General features: G+C 36.7%; 1 protein-coding gene across 13 annotated transcripts in view; it reads left to right on the top strand.

The window, feature by feature from the left end:
• CCDC88A (coiled-coil and HOOK domain protein 88A) overlaps nucleotides 1–16,372 on the top strand; it is a 77,222-nt gene that overhangs the window by 37,897 nt on the left and 22,953 nt on the right. For all 13 annotated transcript variants that reach the window (XM_088532405.1, XM_088532329.1, XM_088532335.1 and 10 more), the window contains exons 13-19: nucleotides 938–1,122; nucleotides 3,601–3,738; nucleotides 5,915–6,985; nucleotides 7,504–7,631; nucleotides 11,681–11,822; nucleotides 12,680–12,856; nucleotides 13,426–13,587. In XM_088532405.1, coding sequence (XP_088388531.1) covers nucleotides 938–1,122; nucleotides 3,601–3,738; nucleotides 5,915–6,985; nucleotides 7,504–7,631; nucleotides 11,681–11,822; nucleotides 12,680–12,856; nucleotides 13,426–13,587 — 2,003 coding nt within the window. The remainder of the gene's footprint in view (nucleotides 1–937; nucleotides 1,123–3,600; nucleotides 3,739–5,914; nucleotides 6,986–7,503; nucleotides 7,632–11,680; nucleotides 11,823–12,679; nucleotides 12,857–13,425; nucleotides 13,588–16,372) is intronic.

Here is a 16,372-nt window from a genome sequence, read left to right on the forward strand (position 1 = left end):
TCCAAGGCCTGGAGCAGTCTCTGTGCTTTGCTCTTTCAGCTGGCCAGTGTTGCAGAATGTAAAGGAAGCATTCTGGCAGCGGAAGGTGTCTGCTGAGCCTTTCTTCAGAGGATAACTAGAAAATTGGTGTCTTTGCAGATTTTTTTTTTCTTTTTCTCCCTGAAGCAGAATTACAAAGGTGGGGGCAGTCTTTTAATTCTTCTTACCTGCCAGCTCAAGAGACCTACCTAGAAGTCGGGGCAAAGCTCAAACACTGGACAGTTAAAAGAGAATCATAACTCCTGTCGTGCAAAGTTGCACTATCTTTTGCTCTGTGAATGGGAGAAATAATACACTTCTTTTTTTGTTTTGTTTTTTTCCTCTCAGTCCTATATATCCCCAGAGATGCATCCTGTATGAAAAGCCTCTTGTGGCTCTTTTGCTCTTAAATGCAGGTTTGATGTCTTGGAACAGTATCGCGTTACTAATTCGAGTGTCTACCTGTTTAACACAGTTTGTGACTCTTCATCTTAATGTTCTATAAGTTAAGGAAGAATTATTAAAGCTTTTTAGAGAAATTGTTTACAGATAGAACCATGGCATAAATTTAATTTCTCCAATGAAGTACTTCTGCTTATACAGAGGACTACATACAAGGGATTCATTTGGACATATTTCCTCAGTTGCAGGAAAGCAATCTTGGCCTGGATTGTAGTTGAAGCATGAGTGGGACATGGCCTTTAAACCTCTATAATGTTTTATATTGGGTAAGGGAGGTGGGTCATTAACCCTGAGAAAAGTGTATTCACAAGAAAGGCTCTGGGGGATCATCATAGGTTTCTGAATCCTGTGAGTATGCCAGTGCAAAGTGTGTCCTCTGAGAACTCCAGCCAATGGCAAGTTCTATTTATTCATGGTGCTTTTTTTTTTTTTTTTTTTTTTTTTTTTAATTCTACAGTGCCACAGAAGTCTCTTGGTCATGAAGTAAATGAACTGGCATCAAGCCGATTACTGAAGCTGGAAATGGAAAACCAAAGTTTACTGAAAACAGTGGAAGAACTACAAAATGCAGTAGGTTCTGTGGAAGGCAGTAGTTCAAAGATACTGAAAATGCAGAAAGAAAACCAAAGACTTAGCAAAAAGGTAGACATCATCATATGTTAGAGTCTACACAGTTTTGTGTTATTCGCTTACAAGTTATAATTCTAACACTTGTAAATAAGTGTTATTTATAAGTTTGAACAAAAAAACCTTATTTGTGCAGGAGACCTATTTCTTTTTTAATTATGCTTTTTATTATGTATGTGACTGCTTTATTCAGAAAGTTCTCATAGCTACAAGGGGAAAAATCAATGCACTAATATTGGGGACATAATGAAAGATGAAAATTTCTTATAGTACTTTCGAAGGTTATTTGTTGGGTTCATTTGTTTTTGTAAATTATTAATTGCACGTGAATAGAGATACCAGGCAGTTTTCAAATAAGCAACAAAATTGTTCCTGTGTCCTTGTTTATAGAAAATTTATGCTCTTTTAAAAGTCAGGGAAAAAAAAAGGGATGTGTTGCTGCGGCATTGTGGAACAAGAGAGTAAAAGGAACTAATCAGATATATCCATACTAATTTTCAACATTTTATTCCCGAAACTACGTATGTCACAGAATCACATATTGATCAGATCTCCTCTCATGTCATACAGAATAACTTTATCATTGGTTAGTGACTAATGCTAGTCTAGCTAGTGCTAGACTAAGAGGTAGTGAGGGGAAAAGAACTTAAGTTCTTGTCTTCAATATTTTCATGCTTTTTCTGATTTCTTAAAAATATTTCTTCAGCAATTGAGCTGGTGTACAGTACTGGCTGGGTTGTTGAAGTGCAGGAAAGAAATAAAAGGTAGGAGAAAAATGAAGCAGTAGAGATGCTTATTCGAGGATCAGCCAGCAAGAAAATAAAATCCAGACCCACTGTTTTTGTCTTGCTTTGTATAACTTCTCGTTGGCTTTTCTGTGAACTTATGTGGTTACATGGATAATAAATGTCTCGGGGAAAATAGCAAATGCCAGTGTTAAATGCTCTCTGGTTTTATTCATCTTGGAAAAAGTAGACAACCATTGCTAGTGCGAGACGCTCTGAAGCAAATGAAAGGCCATTGGTTGTTTGCTGCGATGGGACTTCTGTGTGTCCAGGCTACTACTACTGCTTAGTCAAAGATACTTGGATCCCACATGTTCTTGACATTTTTTTTTTAGCAGTATTGCCTTGATGCTCTCACACCATCTCTTTAAACTGAACAAATCTGAATTCCGTTATCTTCAGGGCTTAGATATTAGATAACCGTTACTAGCTGAAATCTACTGTCCTCTAGGCAGAATTGGAGAGATCTGTTAGACTGACCTATGTACCAAATAGGTAAAATTCTGGTGTGGTCTGACACAAAATCCCTAAATATCTCTAGTAAGAAATTTCTCTCCCTGCTATCTTTGGCTGTCACAGTTACCTCTCTGTGATACACATACAGCCTCATCAAGTTGGATGGTCCTTCAGTGATAATCAAGAAGATCCTTCTACCAAGATCCTCCATACATGGTGTTCTATCTGGCATGCTTTCTTTGGAAGTAAGCTGTAAATTCCTCTCTTAGAGTTAACCAGAACCTCACAGAGGCAGGATGAAGACTGTGTCCGCAGAAATGCTACTGCTGGTGCCCAGTTGGCAAACAATTGTTAAGACAGTTGGGCAGTTTATTGAGAAATTTGGTAGAGTGTGATTGCACCTCAATGAAAATTTCAATATCCCCAAAAAACAAATATTCTTCTGTTGGACAAGAAACTGGGAAAATCTTAATGTCAGATAGAGAAGCAAATAGAAGGCTGATGAAATGTTAGTATTCTAATTTTAAGATAAATTTTTTAACTCAGGTTTTGGGCTAACTGTGGTGTTCTTTTTGTATACTTCCATTTGGCAAATTACTTCATGGAAGAACAAATGCCATTCTATTTTTTTTAAGCGTTTTTTTTAATTTCTCAGTATTCAACAGCAAGAACAGATTTAATTTGGAGGATTTGTTTATGGAAATATTTGACCACTGTGCAGTCAGATTTATGTCTGGACTTCTACAGGAGGGAGGAATGTGTACCATGGACTTGACATAGAATGTAAACTTCACAGCAGATGATTCTTTAAAAATACAATGTGTATGTTGTTTTGAAGTTACTAATTATGACTTAGATGTGACCAGTACATGAATACATTAAATAAGATCAAACAACATTCAACCCTTATGAAAGAGACTTGAAAGAATAGTGTAAACCTCACTAAAATGGATTTTTTTAGTGTAGTTAAAATATGACCAATTTTATATATAAAAGATTTCACATATAGATATTACATATATTCTGCTGAACCTAGAGAGAAAATTTTGGTAGATGTGACTTTCACCCTTGAATAGGTGAGCTATTTCACGCACAGAATAGGAAAGTCTGGTTTGTTCCTTCATTTAATTTGCTTTGTTAAATTTTATAAAAGTAAAATAATATTATCTCTTACATTTGCAACTTACATTGCAAATGTAAAAATGTAATCATTTTTAAATTTTACATTTTTCATTGATTTCTCTTTTCATAGCTTGAGGGGCTGGAGAATGAAATTAGCCAAGAGAAGCAAAGCCTTCAGAATAGTCAAAATTTGACTAAAGATCTAATGAAAGAGAAAGCAGAACTTGAAAAGACGCTTGAAGCGCTGCGAGAAAATTCAGAGCGGCAAGTGAGTAGCAAAATCAAAAGTCAAATTTTGTGTTTCACTGTTCTCCTTTTGTACTTCTTAATAGGCATAAAGAGATTATGAGTGTAACGGATTTGCCTGAAGAGAATGCATGCAGCAAATGGCTTATCTAAGATCTGCAGCATGTGAGAATTGGCTCATTTTTAGCTAAGACTTCAGGGTTAGTTTTAGGATTTTCTGGTATTTTCTTACATTTCAATTTTTATTATACTTCCTGGGCTTTTGTGGGCCGTGCTCATGCTTTAGTTGCTTAGAGGGATTTGTTCTGCTAAAGCAGAAAAGTTGGTGTGGGCCAAACACTCTTGAGCTCCGTTGAGAACCGCAGCAGCCCGTCCCTTGAAGGGGCCTAGTGAGCAGCAGCATTTGCTCCGCTGCCAGCTCGCTCCTGTGTCACCTGCCTTCTTGAGCATCGGGGCAGGAAGCATTGCAGCCATGTCTGTAAAGCTCCATGCACTAGGGTAGTTCCTTTCTGTGACTTGAAGGTAGATGGCAGAAACTATTTTTAGACACCAGAAACTGGCTTCTGCTTCTTAGTGAAAAATTATGGCTATGCCTGAGAAGAGGGAATCTAATCAGTGCAGAGATGTTCCACAGTTCTTTGCAGAGTAATTTAGAGGACCTGTGGAAGGGCAGCCAGTAGGAAAGGAGTTCTGGAAACATTTGGAAATACTATCTTTAGGAATTACATTTTTCAAAATTAGTATTGTAATTGTTATAAATTGTTTTGATGCTTCTTGATGAGATTTCTCTTTATTTGGTTTAATATAAAACTTAGGGGCACACTCCTTTAGAATACAGGATACTATACTTTTAAAATCCTTATTAAATGAGAAAATATCAGACATATAAACTGAACAAAAAAAGACAATATTTAATTTTGTCAAAAACTGCAGGAGATATCATTTTGCTAGGGTTATAGAAACAGAGATATGGAAAGTAATTGTGCACGTCCAGTAACATACTAAAAAATAGTAACATAGTTTGCTAAAGGCATGTTAATTGTGTTGTACAAGTGTTGCAAAAATTGTGTGTGTCATAAGAGCCTGTCATTAATCGTTTTAGAATACTTTGGTATTGCTGGGAACAAACCCCTGTATTCCATAATTAATGCCTCCACACAAACTTAAGTATGAGAGAAGTCATATGGCATTTTTCCTCAGTCTGTTTTCCTTTCTTCTACTGCTTTCAGTCTTCTCAAATGTTGTTGAAACATCCCTTATGTTATCTTATTTATGTATTATTAAATATTGATCTAAATGTTTTTCTGTTTTTTTGTGATCTGCTATATATCCACTAGTAATTTCCACTGGGTTGGAGCCATTTAAAAAATCAAGAAATGCAGATGCACAGGCTGCTTTTATCCTGAAAGTAAATAGGAGAATATGTTCCTTAAGAAAATAGTTCAGTCATAGCAATGATTTACTCTTTGCGGAAACTCTTTTGGAGCATGATAACAACTTTTATTTTGTTGAAAAATTGGTATAGAATTGATGCATTTTTTCCTAAAATGCAATTGACTGTGATCAGAATTTCCTTGTATTCAAATATCAACTCTATGCTCCTAAATAAAATAAAGGCACTTTTATGTCCTCTGCATTTCTTTCTCAAGTTTGGTTTAGCCTTGACTGCAATTACCATCTTTATGCCTTATGACTGTTTCTAGTAGATATGTCTCTTGTAATGACTGATGTGTAAGAAAAGTAGGTTAAACCGGGATAAAAGCAACTGAAGTGAAATGAAGCTAACAAAGGAAGAGTGCTTTGTTTTGCATTATATTATTTTTCCTTGTTTTGTTATTTAAGAGAAAGATATTTGAAGATAACGCTTGATTGTTGGTTTCATAGAATCACAGAATTGTTAAGGTTGGAAGGGACCTTTGGAGATCATCTAGTCCAACCCCCTGCACCTAGAGCACGGGGCACAGGATTGCGTTTTATTGTAAACTGTTGCCTCTTCACATACATAGTCTTAGTAACACTGCAAATAAATATCAGTAGAGTAATAGATTTAAAAATGAATAAATAAAAATTTAAAAACTTAAACAGGAAATACCATTTTTATTATCTCTATAACTTTCAGTTTGGATATGGAAAAAATATTTCTTAGCATGGTACTAAACATACTAACAACACTTTTTTTTTTTTCTCTCCAAAATTAGATTAGGCTATTAGAACAAGAAAATGAACATTTGAATCAAACGGTAGCTTCCCTGAGACAACGTTCCCAAATCAGTGCTGAAGCAAGAGTAAAAGAAATTGAAAAAGAGAATAAAATTCTTCATGAGTCTATTAAGGAGACCAGTAGTAAGTTAAATAAGATTGAATTTGAAAAAAAACAAGTCAGGAAAGAACTGGAGCACTATAAGGAGAAAGGAGAAAGAGCAGAAGAACTTGAGAATGAGTTGCATCATCTGGAGAAAGAAAACGAATTATTACAGAAAAAAATCACCAATTTAAAAATTACTTGTGAGAAGATAGAGGCCTTAGAACAAGAAAACTCCAGTCTGGAAATGGAAAACAGAAAGCTGAAAAAAACTTTGGATAGTCTAAAAAATCTCACATTTCAATTAGAGTCCTTAGAAAAGGAGAATTCACAACTTGATGAAGAAAATTTAGAATTAAGAAGAACAATTGAGTCTTTGAAGTGTAGCAGCATTAAAGTGGCACAATTGCAACTAGAAAATAAAGAACTGGAAAGTGAAAAGGAGCAACTGAAAAAAAGCCTAGAACTCATGAAAGCCTCTTTTAAGAAAACTGAACGCTTAGAAGTCAGCTACCAAGGTCTAGACACAGAAAACCAAAGGCTACAGAAAGCTCTAGAAAACAGTAACAAGAAGATTCAGCAGTTAGAAAGTGAATTACAAGATTTAGAGTCTGAAAATCAGACTCTGCAAAAGAACTTAGAAGAATTTAAAATCTCTAGTAAGCGCCTAGAGCAGTTGGAAAAGGAAAATAAGTTGTTAGAACAAGAGACTTCCCAACTGGAGAAAGATAAGAAACAGCTAGAAAAGGAAAATAAAAGGCTTCGACAGCAAGCAGAGATTAAAGACAGTACTTTAGAAGAAAACAATATAAAAATTAGTAATCTGGAAAAGGAAAATAAATCTCTATTTAAAGAAATAGTTGTATATAAGGAGTCATGTATACGTCTGAAAGAACTGGAAAAGGAAAATAAAGAACTTGTGAAAAGAGCTACCATTGATAAGAAAACTCTTGTCACCTTACGAGAGGTAAGTAGAAATTAGTTCCTGTGTTTTGTCTTAATTTGTGATGTAGAGAAAGAGTGATGGGGGGGGAAGTTTGTAAATTGTATACCGTTAGCATCTTTAACGGATACACTAGGGAAAGAGTTATACAGTAGTCAAAAATAGTCAAAGAATAATCTCAGTAGCGAAATACAATGGTACTGTGTTTAAACCTCTAGAGCTGCTCGTAGAGTGTCATGGAGTTCAGATATGCCTTTATTAAATGAATATGGCACAGACTGAAACTTTCCCTCAACTAATGTTAAACCAGATTTGAAATGGAAGCTCTAGAAGAGAGCAAGCAACTGAGATGGAATTGTACGTGTAGTTAGAGTGTAACGTCTAATATAACTGGAAGCTGACGGTTGGAAGGGAGAAATAACATTAATGGGTAATTTGAGCTAGTAATGTAGCTAGTCATAAAGACAAGGCTAGGCACTTCTAGAATGATGACTGCATGACTCTGTATTATATTGCTAACTGTATTTTTTTGTATGTGCAAGGATTTGGTGAATGAAAAACTGAAGGCCCAACAAATGAACAATGATCTAGAAAAACTTGCCCATGAACTCGAAAAAATAGGCTTAAATAAAGAGCGTCTTTTGCATGACGAACAGAGCAGTGATGACAGGTAAGAATGGACAAGGCAGGCATGGAGCAGCATAGAAATAGGTCTCAATCAGAATGGTAAAATGATTTTACAGACTTTTTTGTATGTGCTCTTAAGTGTATAGTAACAGTGATAGATTTGGAATGGTACTAGCTGCTCTTAAAAATGAATAAGGTAGTTAATATCTCCTTACATTCAGTCTGTGGAAGTGATTTCCTGTTTTTGTTGCTAAGAAGCCTCTTGAAGTCTGACAATAGTTATTCTTTATGTATAAATAAAATTTTTGATTTTTAGTTAGCAGCAGGAGAAATAGCAATAAAAGATAATAGGCCCAAGTGGGTTTTCTTGGCTTTTTTTGGCTACTTAACTGATAGAAATTTTGGATTTCTTATGCTTTTGATCTGTGAAAGGGTAGCTCAAACTCTCACACTGCTTAAGAATTACTTCCTTCTAATTTTTCTATCAAGAAACTCTGCTTACCTTGCCACTTAACACTGTCTGAGAAGTAACCAATGCTCAAGCTTCTCTGAAACTTCGTACTGTCTCCATCACTCTGCTACATCTGCCAGTATAAAGCAGCTGCTATCCTGACATCTGTTTCCTCTACTCTGTGTTGTGTTGTATGTTACCCTGAGGGGATTTAGGGAAAATGTGTGACAGGAAAACAGGGCTAGTATGGGCCTGGTGCCAGTTTTTTTTCTCATGATGCTATTCATTGTCATTAGTATTTTTTCAAAAAAAAAAAAAAAAAAAAAGACAATCAATCATAATCACAGATCATGAATGTGTAACCTGATTTGGGGGCCTTCTGTATCAAAAAGAAACCAGATTATATTTTCTTCTTCAGTTTTCCATTCTTAATGCCAGTGCTCTGCTACTGGCACGGGGCCAGAATCCTGTGTGCAGAGTCGTTTGCCACCTCTTGTTTTCCACTTTCATCTGCATTTCCAGTGCACAGATGAGTTCCTCTGTCAAGAGATGTTCTCAGAACCTTGACGTCTGTAATTTCTGCTGAGTAAAAACTAGCAGTGTAGCATTCAGTGCGTAGTATGAGTTTGGGTTGTCCTCTGGTTAGAATACCATATAAAGAAGAATCAATCCTTGAGATGAAAGAGTTGAACCTTTCACCTCCTAGAAGAAGTCCTGATTGAGCAACAATGTTCTAAGTAGTGATTTCTAATACTAGAGATGAGTGTCCCTGCAAAAGAAAAATACTATCTTGCAAGTACACTTTGAGAAGTGACCCTATGTGGAAAAGTTTATGAATCTACTTTTACTTTCCAGACAGTGGAAAAGACAGACATCCTTTAGAAGTGATCATATCTCTCTATAGATTCAGATATTGCAAGTTTGTGTCCCCTAGGTTAGCTTGTTTGGGTCACTGTATTAATTATGTCCTTGTGTTAAATGATACTAGTATTTTCCTTGCAATTTACAGAATGGTGTTATTGGATATATAAATTTCAGACAACAATTCGGACTTGTGTGTGTCTGTAGAATTCAGATTTTTATCCAAGTTTCACTGAATTATCTGTAAATGAGTTTTCAGCAGACTTCTGTCCCCTGTCATGACCTGTTCCGTTCCTTTCTTTGCTTCCAGGTTAGCGAAGTGGGGGAAGTACTCTCACAAAACAGTACTTTTCAGTCTTTTCTACCTCCTCTCCTTCCTGCTCTTCTACTTGATAATCCTTTTTTAAGGAGGCAGTGCAGATATTTTGCAGTGTATTTATTGCATATTAGAAGCACAGACCAAGGAGCAGGCTAAAGCAGTCTTATGCTTGTTGACTGGTGCTTGGCTTGGTGCACGTCTCCTGCTGGCCATAGATCCCTATATATAATTTGGTGCTGCTCAGCTGCAGTGGTGTGAGAGCAGCTTGTGCTCGGTTCTCTACAGGTGCACAACGAACAGACTGGGTGGCAATCTTGACTGTCTAGCCTTAATCATAGGAAAGCTCCTCAAAGGCAGATGGGTATTCGGTGGTGTGAGATTTTTGAGTATCAGGCAGGGTGCAGTGTGTCCATTCAAGGTGGTCTGGGAGGAGATGAAGCTTGATCTCCTTCCCAGAAGGAGAAGCTTCCCAGAACCTTTTCTGAAGCCTACCTCTGAGCTCAGGCCAATCGCCACATAGTTCATGCTTTGGAGGAACTTGGGCTACCCGACTGCTTTGAGCTTCTCAAACCAGAACGCAGACCCGTCCTTAATAACTACATGTTGAACTGGGGAATTGTGAATGGCACAATACCCGTTTTCAAAATGAAAAGGTTGGTTTATTTGAAACGATATACTTTTAACTGTCTTGCCTTTCTGTTACTCTCAGCTTCTTCCTCCATCCAAAAATTATCTAGTTTATTTGCTTTGTATTGTTATCTAGATAAGGCATTAGTATAGATCTCTAGAAAATTAGATTGATTATGACCAAAACTACTTTTCAGTGTATTTTCTGTCTGCATCTCTCATTTTTGGTGCAAGAAATTGAAGCTGCACAACTTCTCTCCCCCGACTGGAGAGTGCTTGTGTTTTTGTTAAGCATTCTTGGCAGCATTTCAAAATCTTTCTTTTGGGTCCTAAACTGACTACATGTTATGCAGTAGCCTTGAAGTTCTCCATTTTATGTTGTACCTTTAAAATGGTTGTTGAATTCTTTAAAAACAGAATCTATGGAATTGGATGCCCCAATCTGAAATACTCAATTTGTAACATGCTTCATTATGACGTATTGGAAAAGAAAATGGAGATTGGTCTCTGCTCTTAGTCTTTTTCTTTTTTTGGTGCATAATTGTATAACTTTCAGTGACAGAAACTTGCAGCTGAACGTATGCTTCAGCTCAAGAAGATAAAATGTTACATACTCATATATTGGCTATGGACTGCCTGTTCTTAAGTCTCTATTAATTTTGTCATACCACAGCATCTCATCCCACTATGAGATCTTTTTGGACAGCTTTTTACTAATAATTCTTCTACTCTTGATATTCTGCTCCAATTCCTGACAAGATCTAATGCTGTTGTCTGCTCAGGAATCTCTTGCCATGTGATCTTTTTACAGAGCTGACAAATTCTTCAGTGGTCAGATGAAAAAGGGAATATTTATGATTTATTCTATTTTCGCCTATTCTGGAAAAGTGGAATGCTTTCCAGGTTCTGAACACATGTACAGTGACTGTGCCGTTTAAAAATGATTAATGACTGTTTCTTTCAGTATTTCCTAAAAAGGCTAATAGTTCTCTAGAATATCCTGCACTGACATTTCCAGAGGATGCTTTTCTAAACCCATATACTCTAATGTACTCTATATCTGACTGCTTCACTCCAAAAGAAGTGGTTTGGATTTTTGAGGGGCGTTCTCTATAATATTGTAGATATGGTAAAATCTGGAAGCTTTATGAAACAGGATTGGTAGCAGTATTAAAATAGCAGCAGCTGGGCTGAGTGAGCATGAGCAATCCACACATTTATACATCAAACGAGTATGCACCTGCACAGTGCTGTGTCCCTTCTTCCCTAAGGCCTCTTGGTTGGGAGCAGGCAGGAAATGGGAACTGATGAAAATCTTGCTCTCCAAATACTTCACATCCGAATTTAGCTCAGGTCCCTGCTTGAGTGACTGGAGTGGATCCAGACGGACGAGTCCTGTGCAACCGCTCGCGCCCTGCGCCCTCCGCCACCCTTGCAAGGCAGCACCCTGCCTGCTGTTGTAGGCCTGATGTGGCGGCTCATGTGGCTTTTTGCATCTCTAACGTGTTTAATTCGTTTAGGTTTGAATAGTGCAACAGATGAAAATTAACATTTTGTTCAAATGTAAACTGATGTCTTCATCTGCATTTCATCTGAGACTCCTAAAGTTTTGTGGATGTTAATATTGAAGTGTCTTCATGCTTTTGAATAATAGTGAGTGTTCAGCCATTATTGGAATAACTAGGGAGAGCTACATGGCTACTGTTTTTTTGTAGCAGAAGGCTCACAGTCTAAAGTCAGTTTTCAAGTGACATATCAGCACATTTTAAAATTTAAATACCTAAAATAATTTTGGAAATACAAATGTTTATCTCTGTGTCATTTCATTGATCAGTAGGTACAAGCTGTTGGAATCAAAGTTAGAATCTACGCTGAAGAAGTCTCTTGAAATAAAAGAAGAAAAAATTGCTGCTTTGGAGGCTCGTTTAGAAGAATCAACGAATTTAAACCAGCAACTCCGTCAGGAACTTAAAACAGTAAGACAAAAGACATTTTTTATAAAAATTAAATTACCCACCTATAACAACACCAGCTGTTGTTATTTCTGTGCTTTGCTTGATACTTAGTGTAAGAAAGATGGGAAAACAGGCAGTGTTGGGGGGAAATGGCTGAAATGTTTCAAGAACAACGGCTGCGGAAGAGAGGAGGGAGGGAGGATCCAAGGGCGCTCAGCAGAGAGATGTGTGAGAGTCAGGGAGGTCAGAGCATCTGTGCTTCAAACGTGCCTGGCATGCAGTGTTAGATCAAGTCTGAAGAGAAGGAAATGAGAAGACCCCTTAGCTTTCTGAAATATAAAGCAGGGCAAAGGTGCAACCCATTTTTTTTTTAAGACAGTAATAATACAGGGCAGGTGTTATGATCATATAAAACACTGCTGAGTCATTGGTCATTGAAGGTTTCAAGTGGATAAATAATTTATTTGAAGTATATTTGGGATGCCCAAAACACTAATTTCTCTGTAAATTGTGCTTGCTGATCTGGCTAGAAAAGCTCTCTGAGTTAATTAGAATAAATATTCTTATTTGTTCTATTTTATTGTAAAGTTGGGGGATAAACGTGAAAGCACTAAAATAAGGTAAAAAATGCTGGTCTCGTGTTTGTCATTCAGATTTTGAATCATATGTGTCAGTGTTTGTTATGGTTAAGCTATCAGTACCTATACACTGTTTGCATATCATCTCCCCAAATACATTATAAAAACACATGTATAAGTAAAATAACTCATATGATTTCCTGTTCTGTGAAAAGTAATATTGTCATGTAATAAAATGAGATGAATGAGTACAAAAACAAAACTTCTAGACCTAATGTAAGATGTCCTGAATAATTTCAGGTGAAAAAGAACTATGAAGCCCTCAAGCAAAGACAGGAAGAGGAAAGAATGGTTCAGAATTCTCCTCCAAGAAGCGGAGAAGAAAATCAGTCTGTGAATAAATGGGAGAAAGAAAATCAGGAAACTACTCGAGAATTATTGAAAGTTAAAGATAGATTAATTGAAGTAGAAAGAAATGTAAGATGTGTTTTTAATATTACTCTGATTTTAATTATTGGCTGTGATCTGTTCTAGAATGACTTATGAGAGTATGTTATTAAAAGTATGCAATTTAACACCTCGTTCATGGACTGAGCAGAACCTGAATTAAATGCAACTTCTGAAAGTGCTGGATTTTGCATGACAGATGCTGTAAAATTTTTGAGCAGCATTAAAAAAGCTTAGATTTGCCCTTCTGTCTCCAAAGATACTTAACAAATCCCTCTCGCATAACCCTTATTTATGCGAGTTTTGGAGATTTCTCTGTTTCTCCCTATGCACAATATTGGCTAACCTTTTTTAAAAAAAATCTTGGCCTGTAATAATACCACTGTGTTGTTACTTTGTTTAAGGTGATTTACAGAATTGTACTGCCGTGTATATTTTTGTGAACCTGTCTTTAAATACCCTTCTTTATCCTGACACCTAAGTATAACGGCTTAGTTTGTCATGCTGCTTCGTTTGTTTTGGAGAACTCCTGTTTTCTTGAAAGTTAATTAAATGACTGGAAACTCAACATTTCCCCCCCCTTTTTTTTTTTTTAATAGAACGCTACACTCCATGCAGAGAAACAAGCACTGAAAACACAATTAAAGCAACTTGAGACACAGAACAGTAATTTGCAGGCTCAGATTCTTGCACTTCAAAGACAGACTGTTTCTTTACAGGAACAAAATACTACACTGCAAACTCAAAACGCCAAGCTTCAGGTAATACTTTCTTATTTTACTTTTAAAAATAATATGAATTCATTTTTTTTTCGAAGTGGATGTTTTAAAGCTAATAGTGATAGTCATAGTACAGACATGGAAATCAAAGCAATTCACGATCATCTGTACTAAGAGCAGTCAAATAATATTTTATGATTACAGACATAACAATAATCAATAACAACACTTCTAGAAGTTGGTTTTAATTCTTTGTATCTATCATATTTAAATACTTGAGTTTATACTGAGGAGCAGAGCAGATTTTCTTATTCAGTCTCCTATCCAGACCTCCTTGAATTGAGGTCATAGTAGTAAAGCGACTGTAAAATATTTCATATTTTTCTATTTTTATGGTTAGAAGTAAAAAACATAGAGGAAAATTAAGATGTTATTTAAGTGCAGATTTTTTTTTAAAAAAATGAAATCTTTGGAAAGTACATAAAAACACATATGATTATCATAAAAATGATTTAATTCAGATAATTTAAAGGCAAAAATGATGATGTGTGAGCATGGAAATTGCAAAGATAACTGCTCTCAAGGTCTCCTAGCCATTATGTTCAAAATGCAGGTGCCATCCTTTCTTTAACTGTGGTAGAAGGTATATGGGTCTGATAAGTGCCGTATTGTAGCTACTAGATCTGATACTTTTTGGAGTTCTGAGACTCAAAACTACTTAAGGAGAGAATACAAAGCCCACATGATGGAAAGGGGATAGAACACAGTGAGATGGAGTCTTTGAATGTGTGAACAAATAACGAATTTCCTGGATGCCTGAAATTATCATCCTGTCTCTTGCTGACAAGCAGAACCGAGTTATACCATGACTGCACATGAGATCTTTAACACTGAAATCTATTTAGTATACAGAAGTCCCCTTTGTGGCTGGCAAGTCTGTGAACCAAACAGAAGATTTGTGCACATACCATATCTCATCTTGTCTGATAGCTAAAAATGATTGAGCATAGGCATGGTAATAGGCTCACTGGTTTTAAACAGATGAGTGTGTATTTCTGGAATTTGGAAACATGTGAATTTTGAATTCTCATTTGCCAAGAAAAGCAGAAGTATCTACACAGTTCCTCATGCCTTGTGAACTGCACAGGCCTTGTGCACTGCACAATGGCACAGGCCTCTTCTATCAGATATGCCTAGGGGAATAAATGGGCTGTAGAGACTCGAAATTGAGACAGTGGAAGGTGAGACAGGGTTCCCTGTTTGTTTGCCGATTTGTGCTGAACCTTATCAAGCAGTGTGATTTTAGCTGCTGCAGACAACAGTCAGGATGCAGTTAGACCTGGCAGCTTTACCAAGGGGGTCTCTCCCTCCCTAAGAGTTCAGCTGTTCTGCTGTAACTTCAGGGAAGTTGCAAGTTATCTCTATAGCAAAACATGAACAAATCCCCATTATTGGGCTTTTAATTATTGCTCTTCTATACAGCATTATGCTGTAGTACTTTGGGGAACACTGAAATGATTCTTTCATCTTTGTGATGATGATTGTTGCTAAATAACTGCTGAGGTTGAAGGCAAAATGAGATAAAGTGAGAAATATTGTCTCATTTTTGTTAAAGGAGTCTGTTTAAAGAAGCCAGAAAATACAAGAGTACTTTGGACTTTCAGTAGGAGGAGTAAATCCAGTGTTAGCTGATGTTACAACGAAATTTTTCAAGTTGATGCTTCTATTTAGCAACTCCATTTTTGAAAGGGAACATTGTGAAATAAGGAATGTAAGCAAACTGCTCAAATCTGTTGTAAATTCCTGCTAACTGCAGAGCTTTTCCTCAGTTTGTATGGTTTTGTTTTTGTTTTTCCTCTCAGGAGGAGTTCAGTAGGGGACTGTTGAATACCTATGCTCTTACTGATTACCATCGTGGTGAAATTATACTGTTCTGTGTATCAGGTTTTCTCAAATTGATTACCCTGCTAACCAGGATCCCAAGCATTCCTAATTGACATGGATAGCTAGAGGCTTGTGCTCAGTAAGGCATATGGCCAATGACAGGCTCCAGGGGACTGGGAGCATTAAGGCTCCGTTATTTCTGTAACTACTGCAGCTCATTCGGAAACCTTCTCCTTCACAAAGGCTCTATCACTAACAGGCGTAGAAGTGGTACCCTGAATGGGAATTTAAGGACAGGACGTTATAATGCTCAGTTTCTGTAAGAGTTGGAGGCAAAGATGCAAACACAGGGTTACTTCAGCCATTTCTTCTTCTGTGATAGTTGCACACAGTCCTTCTGAATTTAACAAATGAAGGAAATCAAAATTGAAGGTGAAATGTGTTCATGAAAATAAGAATGATTAAATGTGACTGAATCAAAAACATAAACTGGTCTATGTAGACTATGCTAGACTATTTTTAAGCAAATGCAGAGAAAGGATGCCTTAAATGGTAGCTGCTAATTCTGCACTAAATTAAACTGGGTATTTGGTCTGAGAAGTTTCACAGCACATACTCGACATCAGACATTACTTCATTGCTAGTGAAAGGTTCGGCTTTATCATCCATGACAAAGACACTGCAGTTCCAACAGAAAAGAATTTGTTCCTTAGTAACAGCAGGCACTGGAGCACTAGGATTTGTTTTAACCTTAACGGATACCCAGAGGCTATTAGAAGCCTCAGTATTTTGTGTTCTTCGTTTTTTGAATAGGAAAGAGGAGGAGAGTAGCCTAATGCAGGTCATATGAAAAGGACTTTATCCTAAATTGTTGAGCAAATGCAAGGATTGGATTATCTTATTCTTTTCAGAGACACACCAAGTAAAGCTTATAATGTATCTG

The sequence above is a fragment of the Tinamus guttatus genome, unplaced genomic scaffold, assembly GCF_059628265.1.
Source record: "Tinamus guttatus ecotype Peru unplaced genomic scaffold, ASM5962826v1 Tinamus_guttatus_pri_ptg000033l, whole genome shotgun sequence".
Lineage (NCBI taxonomy): Eukaryota > Metazoa > Chordata > Aves > Tinamiformes > Tinamidae > Tinamus > Tinamus guttatus.